Below are 17924 nucleotides of genomic sequence, written 5' to 3' on the forward strand. Positions count from 1 at the left end.
CTTGCAAGTTTTTTATGTCCTCCTCACTCACTACTTTCCCTCCCATCTTAGTATCATCTGCAAACTTTGATATGTTACACTCGGTCCCCTCCTCCAAATCGTTAATATAGATTGTAAAGAGTTGGGGACCCAGCACCGACCCCTGCGGAACACCACTAGTTACTGATTGCCATTCTGAGAATGAACCATTTATCCCAACTCTCTGCCTTCTGTTAGATAGCCAATCCTCTATCCATGCCAGAATATTACCCCCAATCCCGTGATTATTTATCTTAAGCAATAATCTTTTGTGTGGCACCTTGTCAAATGCCTTTTGGAAGTCTAAATACACTACATCCACTGGTTCCCCTTTATCCACCCTATATGTTACTTCCTCAAAGAACTCCAGCAAATTTGTCAAACATGACTTCCCCTTCATAAAACCATGCTGACTTTGTCCTATTAAATGATGATTATCCAAATGTCCTGTTACTGTCTCCTTAATAATGGACTCCAAAATTTTACCTACCACAGATGTTAGGCTAACCGGTCTATAGTTTCCAGCCTTCCGTCTACTGCCCTTTTTAAATAAGGGTGTTACATTAGCAGTTTTCCAGTCTGCCGGGACCTTTGCCGAGTCCAGGGAGTTTTGGAAAATTATTACCAATGCATCCACAATCCCTACCGCCACGTCCCTCAAGACCCTAGGATGTAAGCCATCAGGTCCAGGTGATTTATCTGCCTTGAGTCCCATTATTTTACCGAGTACCACTTCCTTAGTGATTTTGATCGTGTTTAGCTCCTCCCCCCCCCCCTATAGCCCCCTGTTTGTCCAGTGTTGGGATATTCTTAGTGTCATCTACTGTAAAGACTGATACAAAATATTCATTCAGTGTTTTTGCCGTCTCCATATTTCCCACCATTAATTTCCCGGTCTCATCCTCTAAGGGACCAACATTTACTTTAGACACCCTTTTTCTTTTTATATAACTGTAAAAACTCTTACTATCTGTTTTTATATTTTTTGCTAATTTACTTTCATAATCTATCTTCCCTTTCTTAATCAATCTTTTTGTTATTTTTTGCTGTCTTTTAAAGTTTTCCCAATCCTCTATCCTCCCACTAGATTTGGCTACATTATATGCCCTTGTTTTTAGTCGAATACTATCCTTAATTTCTTTACTTAGCCACGGATGGCTGTCTTTTCTTTTACACCCTTTTCTTCTCAGTGGAATATATATTTTTTGGAAGTTGTAAAATAACTCCTTAAATGTACACCACTGATCATGTATCGTCTTACCCTTTAATCTATTTTCCCAATCCACTCTACTCAATTCTGCTCTCATACCTTCATAGTCTCCTTTATTCAAGCTTAGCACGCTTGTTTGAGATCCAACCTTCTCACCCTCTAATTGAATATGGAATTCAACCATGTTATGGTCACTCATTCCAAGGGGATCCTTTACTAGGACATTTTTAATTAATCCTGTCTCGTTACACAGGACCAGATCTAAGGTTGCTTGCCCCCTGGTCGGTTCAGTTACATACTGCTCAAGAAACCCATCCCTAATACACTCAATGAACTCATCCTCAAGGCAGCCCTGCCCAATTTGATTTGTCCAATTAATATGATAGTTAAAATCCCCCATAATTATAGATGTTCCCTTATTACAAACCTCAGCTATTTCCTGATTGATACTCCGTCCAACAGAGTTGCAACTGTTCGGAGGCCTATAGACTACGCTCACTAGTGTTTTTTTCCCCTTATTATTCCTTACCTCCACCCAAACTGTTTCATTATCCTGATCTTTTGACCCAATATCATTTCTCTGTATTACAGAGTTTCCTTCCTTTATTAACATAGCCACCCCACCTCCCCTTCCTTCCTGCCTGTCCTTCCTGATCGTTAAATAACTTGGTATGTTTAATTCCCAGGCATTGTCACCCTGCAGCCATGTTTCTGTAATGGCCACAAGATCATACCCATATGTAGTTATTTGTGCCATTAACTCGTCTATTTTGTTATGAATGCTACGTGCATTCAGATAGAGAACTTTCAAATATGTTTTGTGACACTTAGTTCCTGCTTTTGCCCTTTTTATTACTTTACCTTTTACTCCATGCCTTCTGCCCCTTCCTGACACGCTCTGGTTTTTAATTTCCCCACTGCTACCTAAGTCTATGACCTTCTCTGTTGTCATTTTTATTATTTGCTCTCTAGGAACCTCCCCCCCACTAGTTAGTTTGAAGCCCTCTCTACAGCCCTAGTTATATGATCCGCCAGGACTCTAGTCCCAGCACTGGCCAAGTGAAGCCCGTCTCAACGGAACAGCTCCCTCCTGCCCCAGTACTGGTGCCAGTGTCCCAGGAAGCAAAACCCATTTCTCCCACACCAGTCTTTGAGCCACGCATTTAACTCTCTAATTTTATTTGTCCTAGCCAAATTCGCTCGTGGCTCAGGTAATAATCCAGAGATTATTACCCTTGAGGTTCTGTTTTTTAATTTGACCCCTAGCTGCTCATACTCCTTTAACAGAACCGGCTTCCTAGTCCTATCTACGTTGCTTGTACCAACATGGACCATGACAACTGGATCCACCCTCTCCCACTGCAAGTTTCTTTCCAGCCCAGAGGAGATGTCCTTAACCCTGGCACCGGGTAGGCAACACAGCCTTCGGGACTCTCTCTTGGCTGCAGAGAACATCTATCCGCCTAATAATACTATCCCCTACCACTACAACATTTCTAGTTACTCCCCCCTCTTGAATGGCCCCCCGTTCCACGGTGCTGTGGCCAGGTTGCTCATCCTCCCTGCAGTCCCTGCTCCCGTCCCCACAGGGAGTAAGAACCTCGAACCTGCTGGACAAGAGCAAGGGCTGCGGCTCCTCCAGCTCTACCTCCTGGATCCCCGTACCTGCCTCACTCATAGTCACACCATCCTGTCCCTGACCATGGGCTACATCTGAATTAATTAACTTCATAGGTGTGATCACCTCCTGATACACAGAGTCCAGGTACTTCTCCCCCTCCCTGATGTGTCGCAGTGTCTGAAGCTCAGACTCCAGCTCATCAACACTGAGCTGGAGTTCCTGTAGCAGCAGACACTTGTCACAGACATAATCACCGTGAGCCTCAATGGGGTTCACCGGCTCCCACATCTCGCAACAGTAACACATCACCTGCTCCATTCTATGTAATTAATTACATTTTTTATTGTTAGTTATGGACACCCTCTGCCCGATTATAGATGCTAGTATCCCCTTTAATTAAGTGGATTTAATTTAAATCAATCCCTCTAATTACACCAGTTAAATGGTTTACCAACAGTCACTCTGCACCAGAAAGGCCTTATTAACTGCAACCCACAGAGTTAAAGTTTGAAAAGAGCACCTAACACCCCACTTACCCTAACTCACACACTTACCCAAACTCACAGCACTCTTTGATGACTCGCACTCAGTGCTTGCTCGCACTAGGACTGGTCTTTTTATACTGTTTGTTTACAGCCAAATGAGTCACCCCTGCTGATTGGTTAGAAAACTGGTTTCCACTGCCTGCTGTGCCAATTTACTCCTACTGCAGTGTAACCTTGTTTTACTCTTCTTAAACCAACAGAATCTCAAATATTTAACTTTTCCCCTTTACTTAAACTGCTTAAGTAATCTTATCAAGAATGATTTAAAGAGAAATAACAATTAAAGAACTCACACACTTACCCAAACTCTCAGCGCACTCTGCTGACTCGCACCTTAAGCTCGGGAATTCCCTCCCTAAACCTCTCTGCCTCACTACCCCTCTTTCCTCCTTTAAGATGCTCCTTAAAACCTACCTCTTCCCCGATATCTCTGTGGCTCAGTGTCAAATTTTGTTTTATAATGCTCCTTGGGACGTTTTGCTATGTTAAAGGTGCTATATAAATGCAAGTTGTTAAATAAATGTCAGTTCTTTTTACACAAAGGTGAAGGAAGTCACTGTGCCTATACTCATTGGCATTTAGAAAAATGAGAGGTGATCTTATCGAAACATATAAGATACTGAGGGGGCTCGACAGGGTAGATGCAGAGAGGATGTTTCCCCTCGTGGGGAAATCTAGAACTCGGGGGCACAGTCTCAGAATAAAGGGTCGCCCTTTCAGAACTGAGATGAGGAGGAATTTCTTCTCTCAGAGGGTCGTAAATCTGTGGAATTCTCTGCCCCAGAGAGCCGTGGAGGCTGGGTCATTAAATACATTTAAAGTGGAGATAGACAAATTTTTGCAAGATAAGGGAGCGAAGGGTTATGGGGAGCGGGCAGGGAAGTGGCTTTGAGCCCTAAATCAGCCATGATCTTATTGAATGGCGGAGCAGGCTCGAGGGGCCAAGTGGCCTGTTCCTGCTCCTATTTCTTATGTTATTTGCTTGGCTATTTGGCTCTGCTCTGGGCAGCAGTTAGGATTGAAATGCATGACTAGCATTGACGGCAGCCATTGTTCAGGGTAAGTTTAAATAGTGCAGTAGATCGACAGAGTATTTACAGGGAGTGTTTCAACCACAAGCTGCTGGGTCACTTGGTAATGTGGGTTGATTTAGCTCTTTGCTTTGATTTTAATTTTGATGTAATAATTATATTGGCAGTATTCTTCTACAAACGTAATGTCATTGCACAATACCCTCTGAATTCTCTCCCAAAACCACTTTACCTTGTTCAATCCCAACTGCCTTCACATGAGTCTGAAGAAGGAAGAAAGGACTTGCATTTGTATGGTACTTTTCCAAACCTCAAGTTATCCCAGACTGCTTCACAGCAGTGAATGATGTTGAAGTGTAGTCACCGTTATTGTAGGCAAATACAGCAGCCAGTTTGTGCACAGCACGGTCCCACAAACAGCAAATGAGATTAATGACCAGGGAATCTGTTTTGGTGATGTTAGTTGAGGGGTAATACTTTGGCCAGAGCTCCGGGAGAATTCCCTTGCTCCCCTTCGAATGGTGCCATCAGATCTTTTACATCCAACTGAACAGGCAGCTGGGGCCTCGGTTTAACTTGTCATCCAAAAAGATAGCCCCTCCGACAGTGTAGTACTGCCTGGCCTAAATTTATGTGCTCCAGTTCTGAAGTGGCGCTTGAACCCATGACCACCTGACTCGGGCAGGAGTGCTACCAACCGAGCCAAGCTGACCTTTCTTTTGATCTCTCGCCTTAAATTTGCTCCGCTTCCTGCTCACCGTCCACCTTTCTACCATGTGTGCTCAGCGACCTTTCCTTTACATTAAAAGCGCAATATATAAATGCTTGTTGTGGTTTTCTGCTTCAGCTCCCTGTGGGCTGCAGTAGCTGATGTCTTGCTGCATCAGTACGCACATTTTGGCTGGATGTAATTATGCTAACCTCGATTTTACCTCGCATAGGGTCACAACGGTCTCAACAGTTTTCTCTACTTTTTCGCCTCTAGTTCTTCCTGTTCTATTGCTGCTTCCCCCCCCCCCCCCCCCCCCCCACAAAACCACCCAGAAAAATAACTTTCTATGCTTGAAAAGGTCAGTGACACTGATATCTGCATCTCCATACATAGCCTCACTATCTGACGGAGCAGCATTGGTAGCGTAGCTCGGGGGGCTTCCCACTCTTTTCTCCCCCCCCCCCCCCACCACAGGCTCTGTCTGTCCTGCTGTTGGGGAAGTTCCACAAGAGTAGATTGCTCAGTCACTTGGTCCGGAGACTCTTGAGCACGGTGATGGCTTTCCACGCACATTGACACCCAGCTGACCCAAACAATCAATGACCTGTTGACCACCTACAGGGCCAACAAAGCAGCCTGTAGTTTGAGCAATAAAACTTCAAGCTGAACCTCAATCCTTTAAACTACATAAAATACAGGAATGCAACTCCCCTGGTAGCTCGGGTTTTAAGGAGTGTCTTAAAGGAGGAGAGAGAAGCGGAGAGGTTTAGGGAGAGAATTCTAGAGCTTAGGGCCCAGGCAGCTGAAGGCACGGCCTCCAAAGGTGGGGCGATTAAAATCGGGGATGCGTAAGAGGCCATAATTGGAGGAGCATAGGGCTGGAGATTAGAGATAGGGAGGGGCGAGAAAATAAGGATGAGAATCGAGGCGTGGCTGGACCGGGATCCAATGTAGGTCAACGAGCACAGGGGTGATGGGTGAATGGGACTTTGTACGAGTTAGAATACGGGCAGCTGAGTTTCGGATGAGCTCAAGTTTGTGGGAGATGGGAGGCTGGCCAGGAGTACGTTGGAATAGTCAAGTCTGGAGGTAACAAAGGCAGGGATGAGGGTTTCATCAGGTGAGCTGAGGCAGAGGCAGAGATGGGCGATGTTACGGAGGTGGAAGTAGGCGATCGTGGTGATGGAGAGGATATGGGGATATCGCCCCTGAATGGCCCGGCTCGAATTATAAGGTTATGCCACCTTGTTCTGTCTGTCTCAAATATTCAAAGTTAAATGTGATTTTATTATTTTAAAAATTGTACTGGTTACCTAAATCTTCTTTGAACTCACCCAAATGGTCTGGTGGGTAAAGGTTCCTCCCAGTGTCACATTAAACCATACAGACCAGGTAAACACAGAACATAACTGAGCTATACACGTCAGAGGGTCCCAGTCAATTTTAACAAAATTAGCTTATGGGCTAGAAGCAAAAGAATCTGCCAGGGCTCCTGTAGCTGGTCACTGTCCAGCAACCACTGCAGCATGTGTGGTCACTGGGTGAGTACAGGAGCAAGCTCAGGGCTCCTGTAGCTGGTCACTGTCCAACAACCACTGCAGCATGTGTGGTCACTGGGTGAGTACAGGAGCAAGCTCAGGGCTCCTGCAGCTGATCACTGTCCAACAACCACTGCAGCATGTGTGGTCACTGGGTGAGTACAGGAGCAAGCTCAGGGCTCCTGCAGCTGATCACTGTCCAACAACCACTGCAGCATGTATGGTCACTGGGTGAGTACAGGAGCAAGCTCAGGGCTCCTGCAGCTGATCACTGTCCAGCAACCACTGCAGCATGTATGGTCACTGGGTGAGTACAGGAGCAAGCTCAGGGCTCCTGCAGCTGGTCACTGTCCAACAACCACTGCAGCATGTATGGCCACTGGGTGAGTACAGGAGCAAGCTCAATTGCGATGCTCCCTGTAGTTGAATAGCCAGTCATATTCATAGTCAAAACTCACAGATGAATAAGCGTCACGTAAGCGAAGTCCCTGAAGGACTTATTGCTGTGGAACTGTACCTCGACAAGGAGTTGACACACTCTGGAGAGGAAGGGGCGAATAGTGCCAAAGCGGGAGGGGGCCACAAATGATCTGGAGCTTTGCATTTTTTGAAGTGGGAGAGGGGAGCCCGTTGGCTTCCACATTCTGTTACCCAAACCCAGGAACGAGCTGCAAAATGTATCTGATTACCCATTATGTTCACTAGACTATCGGAACTGATGCATTTTAAATGGCTGATGACAGCAGCACTATAGGTAATTATAAATAATACATCGATACAGAGTTGAGGATGAATTGATGAGGCAGAGTTGGAAAGCTTTACCTTGCAACTAGCCTGGTGTGTACGGGGTCCAAAGAAGGAGCAGAATAAGATAAATGGATGAAACTCATTCTTAACGAAAATATAGAAACATAGAAGATAGGAGCAGGAGTAGGCCATTCAGCCCCTCGAGCCTGCTCCGCCATTCAATGAGATCATGGCTGATCATCCAAATTCAGTACCCTGTCCCTGCCTTCTCCCCATATCCCTTGATCCCTTTAGCCTTAAGAAATATATCCAACTCCTTCTTGAATATATTTAATGAATTGGCCTCAACTGCCTTCTGTGGTAGAGAATTCCACAGGTTCACTGCTCTCTGGGTGAAGAAATTCCTCCTCATCTCTGTCCTAAATGGCTTACCCCTTATCCTTAGACTGTGACCCCTGGTTCTGGACTCCCCGGCCATCGGGAACATCCTTCCTGCATCTAGTATGTCTAGTCCTGTTAGAATTTTATAAGTTTCAATGAGATCCCCTCTCATTCTTCTGAACTCCAGTGAGTATAAGCCCAATCGACCCAATCTCTCCTTGTACGTCATTCCTGCCATCCCAGGTATCAGTCTGGTGAATCTTCGCTGTGCTTCCTCCATGGCAAGAATATCCTTCTTCAGATAAGGCAACCAAAACTGCACAGAATACTCAAGGTGTGGTCTTACCAAGGTCCTGTACAACTGCAGCAAGACATCCTTGTTCCTGTACTCGAACCCTCTCGCTATGAAGGCCAACATACCATTTGCCTTCTTAACCGCCTGCTGCACCTGCATGCTTACCTTCAGCGACTGGTGCACAAGGACACCCAGGTCTCGTTGCACTTCCCCTTCTCCCAATCTATTGCCGTTCAGATAATAATCTGCCTTCCTGTTTTTGCCACCAAAATGGATAACCTCGCATTTATCCACATATGGCAGATGCAGTATAATCACCCAACCTGTCCAAATCATCCTGGAGTTTCTCGGCATCCTCCTCACAGCACACACGCCCACCCAGCTTTGTGTCGTCTGCAAACTTGGAGATATTACATCTAGTTCCCTTGTCTAGATCATTAATATATATTGTGAATATTTTTTTTTTCTGCTCTTACCCCCTACCCCCCGGTTCAGGTTCCTTAACGGAATGTTATGACGAACTCGGCAACCGTTACCAGCTTCCCGTTTACTGCCTGGCACCGCCTCTGAACCTCATCACGGAGAAGTGCGACGAGGAGGCGGCCGACATTCCCGACCCTCCGGCACACGCCAAGCGCGAGTTCCAGCTCAAGGTGCGCCTGTCCACGGGCAAGGACGTCAAACTCAACGCCAGCATGGCGGACACGATTGGGCAGCTGAAGAGGCAGCTGCACGCGGAGGAGGCCATTGAGCCCTCGCGGCAGCGCTGGTTCTTCTCGGGAAGGCTGCTCACTGACAAAATGCGACTGCAGGAAACGAAAATCCAGAAAGACTTTGTGGTGCAGGTTATCGTCAACGAGGTAACTGCCATTTACTGACCTACTGGGCAAAAATTAAATCTATATGCAAGACACGTGACTATATATCTTACATAAGAAGAACTGAAGGGCTCTGGAACATGGTTGGCGTAAGGAGGAACTTGGCGCTGGAGCGCACTGGAATATGTACAGTGGCCTACTTTGGCCATTGTCAGTTGGTCAGTCAAATGCAGTTTGAGGTCAAAAATGGGAACCATATTTAATCTACATCTGGCGGTCTTGTTACTGCTGCCCTTGGCCAGCCGGTGGATAATTTTGACTGTAAATGAAGGTGATTTCTGTTGCTCTCCTATTCCCCCCCCCCCCCCCCTCTCTCTCTCTCTCTCTCTCTCATTCTCTCTCGCTTTCGCTTTCTTTGTCCATTTTCTCCCGCCTCTTTCCCCCCCCCCCCCCCCCCTCCCAAAAAAAATAATTCTGGTTGAATTGCAATCAGGGTACTTTGCAGTGAAGATCTTTCAAAGGTTGCTCTATAGTAGCAGTATCGAGGCTTTATATAGAAAGTGTACTGCAAATGTTTTACACTGGCTTTAATCGTGCAGTGGTTGATCACTTTTGTTTTATGCTGTAGGTGTGCGAGGGCCCAGCTAAGCACCAAAAATTTGCTCTTGTGTGTTTATGTATAATTACACCAATCGAAGTCTCAAATGTAACTCTGTGCTTCCATTTTTTTTAAAGTATAAGACTGTGGTATGAATTCAACAAGATCCAAGTCATTTTTTTAACTCAAAAGTGCTGGAAATATGCAAGCGAGCCACCTCTGCCTCTGTGCAGAGAAAAGGCAGGTTAATGTTTTGGGTGCAGACACTTTGTTGAAACTGGAGCACGCAAAGCCCTCTTAAGGGGAACATCCAAGATTTTTCTCTCTAGGTGCTTTGCCATGGAGTCTCGTGAGTGACCCGTGCGTGTAAACCTTGTAACGAATGTTCCTGTTTTAATTTGCATAATACATGTCGAGGCTGCAGCTATTAACGGAGCTGGTGCCTCATTGGGTAAATTGCAGGTCAGACCAGGGTCCAAGAACGGCCCTTTCGAAAACCTTCGCGCCTGTAAAGTTCAAATGGGGCAAGCCAGCGCATGAGGAATAAAACCACAAATGGAACGTAGGGGTGCCTGTGCTTCCTCGCCAGGACTGCCACGTGTGACCCTCGGGCTGTCGTTTGAATGTACCTCGCGTACAAGACTGAAAGAAATGGAGGGAAGGGGATAATGATGGGTTGAAGGCAAGATTTGGGTATGCTGTCCAGAAAAAACTAGTCATGCTTTTTCCTCTCGTCCTTCTTCTTCCTCCCCCATCCTTCATTTTGCTCAATCCTCAGTGCTTGCTTGTTTTCCAATTCGGATGATCTAAAACCCAGAAACATGAAGCTATATTTTTGCTTTTCATGTGCTGACTGACCCACTATGTATTTTCACCATTGTCTGAGACCACCCCCCCTCCCTCCCCCAATTGTGGCAGAATGCCTCGGTGGAGTCTGCGCGAGTTAAAGAGACCTGTGTCGACTCCCGATGACTTAGTGTGCAAGGATACTGTGCATCGTGGGACTGAGCTGCACAAACGAGGTGTGAGGCTCAATTCCTAGTCAACTGTTGTCCGTTGGGGTAGCGGTATGGGGTGCTGAAATTGGCCTCTGCGTCACCTTTCCAGCTAGGTTACTGAGTGATTCCTGCTGCAAAATATGCTTGTGTGGACGTAGGATGAGGATGGAACCTGGCTCAACAGTGCTGACCCCCAGTGGTATAGTTTTTAAGTCCAGAGTGAGACCCAACCATTAAAGACCAGAAATAACAACAGAAAATGCTGGAAAAACTCAGCAGGCCAGGCAACATCCGTGGAGAGAAAATAGAGTCAACGTTTTGGGTGAAAACCCTTTATCAAGACTAAAGAAGCACAGGAAATGAAATAGATTAAGAGGCCAGGCTGGGAGAGAACAAAAGAGAAGAGGAGACATTAAGAGGTATTCAAAACGAGACGAGATGGTGATAGGACTAGTGGAGACAAAAGACGGTTCCAGGTTTGATTCCTGGTGTGAGAGTGGGAAAGAGCAGTGCTGTTGGGGTGGGGGCCACAGCAGTCAGTCCCTGTTCCCTGAGCCAGGGGAGAATCACTGGGGCGCTCGCTTTCAGTTACAATGGAGTGCGTCTTGTGTGCGGCGTATATGTACAGAAATTGGCTCAGCAGTGATTCCTGCCAACCTTCGTGAAGAACAGCCACTTGGGTGATGTGTCTGAGGGCAAGAGAACAGGATCCCAATACCCTTGGGAGAAGTGGGTGAGAAATCTGATCTCTGCCATCTCTTCTGTAGCACTGCAATACTTTTTTTGTGTGTGTGTCAAGGAATGAGAAAGCAATCCGGTTTGTCTTCATGCATACTGTAAAATGATGGGTCTGAGTTGTGCTGTGATTCCGCAGTACTGGGTTCCTATTACTCCAAGCCCTTTTTATTGAGCTGTAGCAGGATAGCTTCATCACCCGGTGGTAGAGACTTGCAACTGCAGCATTTCTCAGCTCCCCAATGTCAGTGCAGTCAGTCTCTGGAACGACGCAGATTGCAAACCCAATTTAAAGATAATGGGATTTATTTTATTTTTGAGCGACCCAATAGATCACAAAGCGAGTGAGTGCTCATCTGATATTTACAGTTGCCCATTAGGAGTGACAATCACAACAGCTTTCGGAGGAAGTGCGCAGCCTACATGCAAGGGCAAGCTGGATAAACACCTGAGGGAGAAAGGAATAGAAGGTTATGCTGATGGGATTAGACAAAGAGGGGTGGGAGGAGGCTCGTGCGGAGCATCAACGGCAGTATGGACCAGTTGGGCCAAATGGCCTGTTTCTGTGCTGGGAGTTCGCTATAATTCTGTATAGTTGGGTTGGGGGGGGGGGTGAAGAGAATCAAATTGCTGCCACTACATTCCTCTCTGGTGTGTGTGAGCCTTGCGTGTGCAGAGTGAGGAAGGTTACTGTTGCAGATAAGAAGCCCGATTAGTTAGAACTCTAAAGTACGAGGACTCTGCTGCACAGTGTCATGTAGGTTACAATGGATTCATTTTCGCTTAAAAGCAAATGTTTTTTTATTTTGCCATTTTAATGATTTGATCTGCTTTACAGCCCTAAAGGAGAACAGGATATTGATCTAGCTGGCCTGGATGACCTCTTAGTACAGCATTGGAGTGACAAAGCGGAGGAACTGCAGCAGTCTGTCCACCCGTGTGTGTGTGTGTGTGTGTGTGTGTGTGAGTGGCATCAGTTAGAAATGTGGGCACTTGCCCATCTCCCATTGGAAACCATCACGTCTTTCAGTTCCAGACCCGATTTACCCCAATACTCTCCTGACCGACCTCCCTTCCTCTGTAAACTCCCACACCAAGTCCCGCTCACCCATCACACCCATCCTTGCTGACCTACATAAGCACCCAGTCCTGCAAAGCCTCAAATTTAAATTTCTCACTCGTGTTTAAATCCCTTAATGACTTCGACGCCCCCCCACCCTGTTACCCCACCCCGTTTCCCACATTACAACAGTGACTCCACTTCAAAAGGACTTCATTGGCTGTAAAGTGCTTTGAGACGTCCGGTGGTCGTGAAAGGCGCTATAGAAATGCAAGTCTTTCTTTTCCAGCCCTACACCCATTCTCCTTTCCTCTCTTTCCAATTGCACTTCCCCACCCACTCTCACCCCACTATTGATGGAAGTGTCTTCACCTGCCTATATACCTCCTCCCTCACCACCTTTTTAAGATCCTCTTCAAAACCCACCGCGTTGACGGAGCTTTCTATCAGCCCTCGTAGCTTTGCTTCCTTGGGCTCAGCGCCTGTTTTCCCTTCCGCCTCTCTGAAGCACCTATGGGACATTTCTCTAAATTCAACGTGCTGTTTAAACATAACTCTCTTTGTCAGTGTGGGGTGACGGTTGCACTGCGGCTCCCCTCCCTTGCCAGATAGGTAGCTCCAACTAAAAAGCTGCTCCTATCTGAAAGCTGCTTCCCCACCCCCAAAACAAAACGCCTTACGAGCATCGTATCGAGGGCTGATTTATTGCCCGTCACATCTGTGGCGCCCAGCGGAAAGTGCGGTCGGAAATTGGGACGTTTCAATATTGTCTGGTTGCAATATGCACTTCACAAACTAGATACAGGTGAGGACGCCCATGTCACTCATCTTGTTTCATCCAACCAGCAACATCACTCGCTTACCTCCCAAACCCGTCAACTGCTTCTTAAATGATTCCCAGGATTTATTTTTTATCTCCACCACTCAACTGGAAGTCAGTTCCAAGTGTTGCTCACTGTCGGTGAAGAACTTGCCAACATCGGGCCTGATTTTGCCTTTTACCAGTTAGGACCCTCGTTCTGCTTTTAATTTGCCGAATTTACCTTTTTCCTTTTTAATTGTTTCCTTATCGTGCACCTCTAGACGGTCACCTGTGTCGTTCCCAATCCCAGTTCAAGGCTGTAAAATCCCAAGTTTCTCCAGCTTTACAACTCTGACCTCTTACCGCTTGGGGGATCAGCTTGCGGCTCTCCTCTGATCCGCCTCGAGTGTCCCCCTCGTGTCTTGGCGACTGGAACTGGACACAGCACTGTGGTATCATAGAAGCTTACAGCACAGAAGGAGGCCATTCAGCCCATCGTGTCTGTGCCGGCCGAAAAAGAGCTCTCCAGCCTAATCCCACTTTCCAGCTCTTGGTCTGTAGCCTTGTAGGTTACAGTACTTTAAGTGCATATCCAAGTATTTTTTAAATGTGATGAGGGTTTCTGCCTCTACCACCCTTTCAGGCAGTGAGTTCCAGACCCCCACCACCCTCTGGGTGAAAAAAGTTCTCCTCAACTCCCCTCTAATCCTTCTACCAATTACTTTAAATCTATGACCCCTGGTTATTGATCTCTCTGCTAAGGGAAATAGGTCCTTCCTATCCACTCTATCTAGGCCCCTCATAATTTTACACACCTAAATTAAATCTCCCCTCAGCCTCCTCTGTTCCAAGGAAAACAACCCCAGCCTATCCAATCTTTCCTCATAGCTAAAATTCTCCAGTTCTGGCAACATCCTCGTAAATCTCCTCTGTACCCCTTTCCCCCCCCCCCCCCCCACCAACCCCCCAGTGCAATCACATCTTTCCTTTAATGTGGTAATCTTGTGTGAATCTGATCAGTTTGTATTGCCCTTCTGAATCCAAATGGTTGATCTAAATTAGAAATTGCAACAGTCCCAACACAACCCCACTCTGTGCTCTGTCTCTCGTTAGGGAAGTTATGGCAGGAGGGACAAGTATCTGGGATTTACAATTGATTCCTACTGCAAAGCTTAATTTTATGTCTTACAAATTTGTATTGATTAGTTTGACAATCCGGGGGTACACACTACCCGATAGTACCGGTGTGAGCAGTGTGGATATTACCTGAACAGGTGCAGGGTGAGTACTGCCACTGTTTAGTAACTGCGTGTTTGTTAGTTTTCTCCCCTCTTTCTCCCACCCTGCCTCCTCTCTTCATATTACAAATCGCAGGTTAAATGCATGAGAGCAGCATTAATATTTTAAGGCAAACCTTTTAGCAGCCGCCCCATAGCTGACCGGGCTGGCTCCTGTGGTAATGCACTTAGCCAGGGTTAAGTTCTGTGTAAATTCGATTATATGAGAGGAAGCATCTTCACTGTTTGAAATTTGCAATCTGGTGTGTTTTCAGTGGATATAAATGTAGTTATTGAATCACTGGACTTCGGAACCGCATCTTTAATAAAGTTAACTCTACCCCTGGACGGTCAGCCTCCGTATGTAACTCTTCGGTTCTCTCTTTCTCCTCCGATGGAGGTAGGGTTAGAGAGGGAGGGAGAGACCCGAGCCCAGAGAGCCCCCCACCCAACACGAGTCCGCAGCACAAGTTGGGCACAGGAGGCCTGACTGGAAGTGACCATTCAGGCAGAAGCTGAATGCCAGAGTCTGCTCAGAGGCCTGGGATTCTGTGTTCTTCCCCCCCCCCCCCCCCCCAAGACATGGCCTTGGATGCCTGGGGACGGGGCTGATCCCGAGGGGAGAGAGTTCCCTCAGCCTTGGCTTCCCTACCACCCAGGTCTGGGGGTGAGCCTTGCGTACAGGCCGTTTCAGCAGCGGAAATGGGGCACAGCTGGTGACTCCAGACTCTGGACCCCATAAAAATTACTGCTCAGTTATCCATTTCAGGCCCCTTGTTGAGGGTGTGTCAATTTAGCACTGTTTTATTTATATATATATATTTATATTTATTACATATATAATAAATCAATAGCAGCTGGTGTTGGCTACCGAATAAGTGGGTGGGCCAGTGCCACTTATCTCGTGTGTGTGTGTGTCCCCATGACAGGCCGTGACCATAGTGTCTCGGGGTGCCTGCCTGTGCCACTATGGTTAATTATATGACCCCTACCTGACCCAGGGTACCCTGGCAGGGTCAGAAGTCACCAGCAACCCAAAACGTGCCCCTCAAAAAAAAAACAAAAAAAAATCAAATGAAATGACCAAAGAGGGTGTTAACTGCAACTTAATTCAATAACCAAGCCTGCTGCTCAAACTCACCTGGAGATGGAGGGAGGGTGGTGGGGTGGGGTGGGGGGGGAAGACGAGTGGCTGGGACAGTCTGAAGGTTCAGTGGTGAATTCTGGAGCAGTGAAAGAAACACCTTCCCCACCCCAAAATAAAATTAATTTAATGGCAACAAGTTTATAAAAATGCCATTTGGTTCTTTACTCGGCTCTGCACGCTGCCTCTGATTCTGTTAAAGGCCTGCTGAAGTATCTCCCAGTGGCTGACTTGTGCTGTTTACTCTACGCAATACACAGACTCCTGCATTTAGATCTCGTGTGAGTCTGATTATATGATGTGTGTAAATATTAGATGACTGTGTGTGTGTGTGTGTGTGTGTGTGTGTATATTTAGCTTCTCGGAGCTGGATTGTTTTGAGAATATAAGTTCTTTATTTTTTTCTTCCTGATCAAAGTAATTATATATCTGTACAAGTTCTTTATAATGTGTACATTTATAAAATGGCTACAATGGTTTTGATTTTGATTTTTTTTTTTAACTGCTTATATGAATACACACTGAAGCCTGAGTAATACAGTAAGAGACCAGCCAAGTTTGTATCAGGTGTGTCTTGTATTTTTAAAGGAAGAAATGTTTGAAGTTTGCTGGTAGGATTGTGCTATCCAGATTAAAATCAGCTCAGGCTCTTGCTCCCGAGTGCCATACACTGACCCCTGCTGGCAGGTGTGTGTATACCAAGTGAAAGCATTACCAAGCCTGCATCGCATGTCTAGGTTCAGTAAGTCATTTCAAAAGAGGTAAAGGAACCCTCCTAACAGCAGATGAGGGTATCAATCAGTCACCAATAGTCACAGCAACTGCAGTGAGGAATCTATGCGCTTGCTGACAGTTACAGTAACAATGCCTGTAGTGTGAGCAGATCCAAGGGGGGGGGAGAAAGTGAATCAAATATGCATTACAAAATAAATCCGGACTGTCGTGCAAGCCTGCATTGAACACAGGAGGATGGGGCTGACCTAATCCATAACCTTGAATGAGGGAGGGGCAGTGGCTTTCACCCGCAAAAGAAACTCCGAGGGGGGGTGGTGGGGGGGAGATTCACAATCTTAACTCATATCTTTGGTCCTCCTCCTCCTCCCATAGCTGCATGATGTTTGACGGGCAAGTTGAAGGGGTTGATACAGGTGTAGTTGCTGAGATAGCGGCCTGAGGGTGATTTATCAGCCTGCCACATTTGGCAGTGAGAGGAGAACGGGCTGACATTTTATGAACCAGGACTAAATTAGAAAAAGGAGGGTTTGAGTTTGTGCTGCTTTCGTGATCTTGGTAAAGGATGCTACACTAGGCTTCAGCATTCCTGCAAGGGGTGGAAGATGGCTGATGGGCAGTCAGCACCTCTTGAACTATTATCGCGGCAGGAGTCAGTGTCTTCACCGGTTTAGTTTAGGGGTTCCAAGTACTGCTCCGCGTCCTGAGCGCACAATCTTTGCAGAAACTTCAGTCCCGACTTCGTGCTACGTTGTCATCTTTTGGCTAAGATGTTAGAACAAGCCTGCTCGGGTGCATGTAAAAGATCCCGGGCATTATTAGAATAGGGATTCCTCCCTCAAGCGTGTCCCTCGGGTAGTGAATTACCGAGGCTGCCACAAAGGGTTAACTTGCCTCCAATTTAACATTACCAGGTGTCACCTTGGGAATCGATGCAACGCTGAAGAGATGACATTTTATATAAAGAGTTAAATTACTTGGACACGCTGCAGCAAAGCCCTGTCTGCTCCTACAGTGATGCGAGAACTATTAGGTGCCTCTAGAGGAGTGGTACAACAGCAACCGTACTCTGTACGTGGAACAGAGACCCAGTTTTACGCAAACTTTGTCAGCTGCCACAGGGTTCTTCCTCTCCACGTCAGTACCCTAAACACCCAGAGTGAAATAAGTTGCACTGAAAGCTGTTTAAGTGCTCTGAGCTGTAATCATGCCTTTATACTACACCTAGACACAAAATAGCATCTCCCCGCTGCCACCCCTGGCATCCTGTGGGCTTGTAGCGACCAGCGGATTTTGTTTTATTGCAGTGTCACTTCCAAAGCAGCAGCAAGCTAACAGCGCATTTTGCTGCAAATCCAGCCATGAATTAATTCTCTCGGAGCGAAATTACTTCTGCACAACAGTGCCGGCAGTTTCGGATTGTGAAATACTCTGCACTCCAATATTTAATAACATTTCATAGACCAAAAAAAAGTGTGATTATCCTTCTCAGTGGGTGGAGGACCAGGAAATTCTACTCCTTCACAGTGGCACAAGAGCAATCTTCCTACCTGTACTCTCATTTCTCCAGTCAAGTCTTTATTTCAAATCGAGGTGTCGGCCGTGGCTCAGGTGGTAGTGCACTCACCTCTCCATCAGAAGGTTGTGCGTTCAAGTCCCACT

General features: G+C 46.5%; 1 protein-coding gene across 2 annotated transcripts in view; it reads left to right on the top strand.

Annotated features, from left to right (window-relative positions):
- ubtd1b (ubiquitin domain containing 1b) overlaps nt 1-16008 on the top strand; it is a 108982-nt gene extending 92974 nt beyond the window's left edge. For both annotated transcript variants that reach the window (XM_085994238.1, XM_085994239.1), the window contains exon 3: nt 8594-16008. In XM_085994238.1, coding sequence (XP_085850364.1) covers nt 8594-8976 — 383 coding nt within the window. In that variant the 3' untranslated portion in view covers nt 8977-16008. The remainder of the gene's footprint in view (nt 1-8593) is intronic.
- Nucleotides 16009-17924: the final 1916 nt, after the last annotated feature.

Source organism: Somniosus microcephalus, chromosome 8, assembly GCF_052327205.1.
Source record: "Somniosus microcephalus isolate GS21.2 chromosome 8, FLI_Smic_1.0, whole genome shotgun sequence".
NCBI lineage: Eukaryota > Metazoa > Chordata > Chondrichthyes > Squaliformes > Somniosidae > Somniosus > Somniosus microcephalus.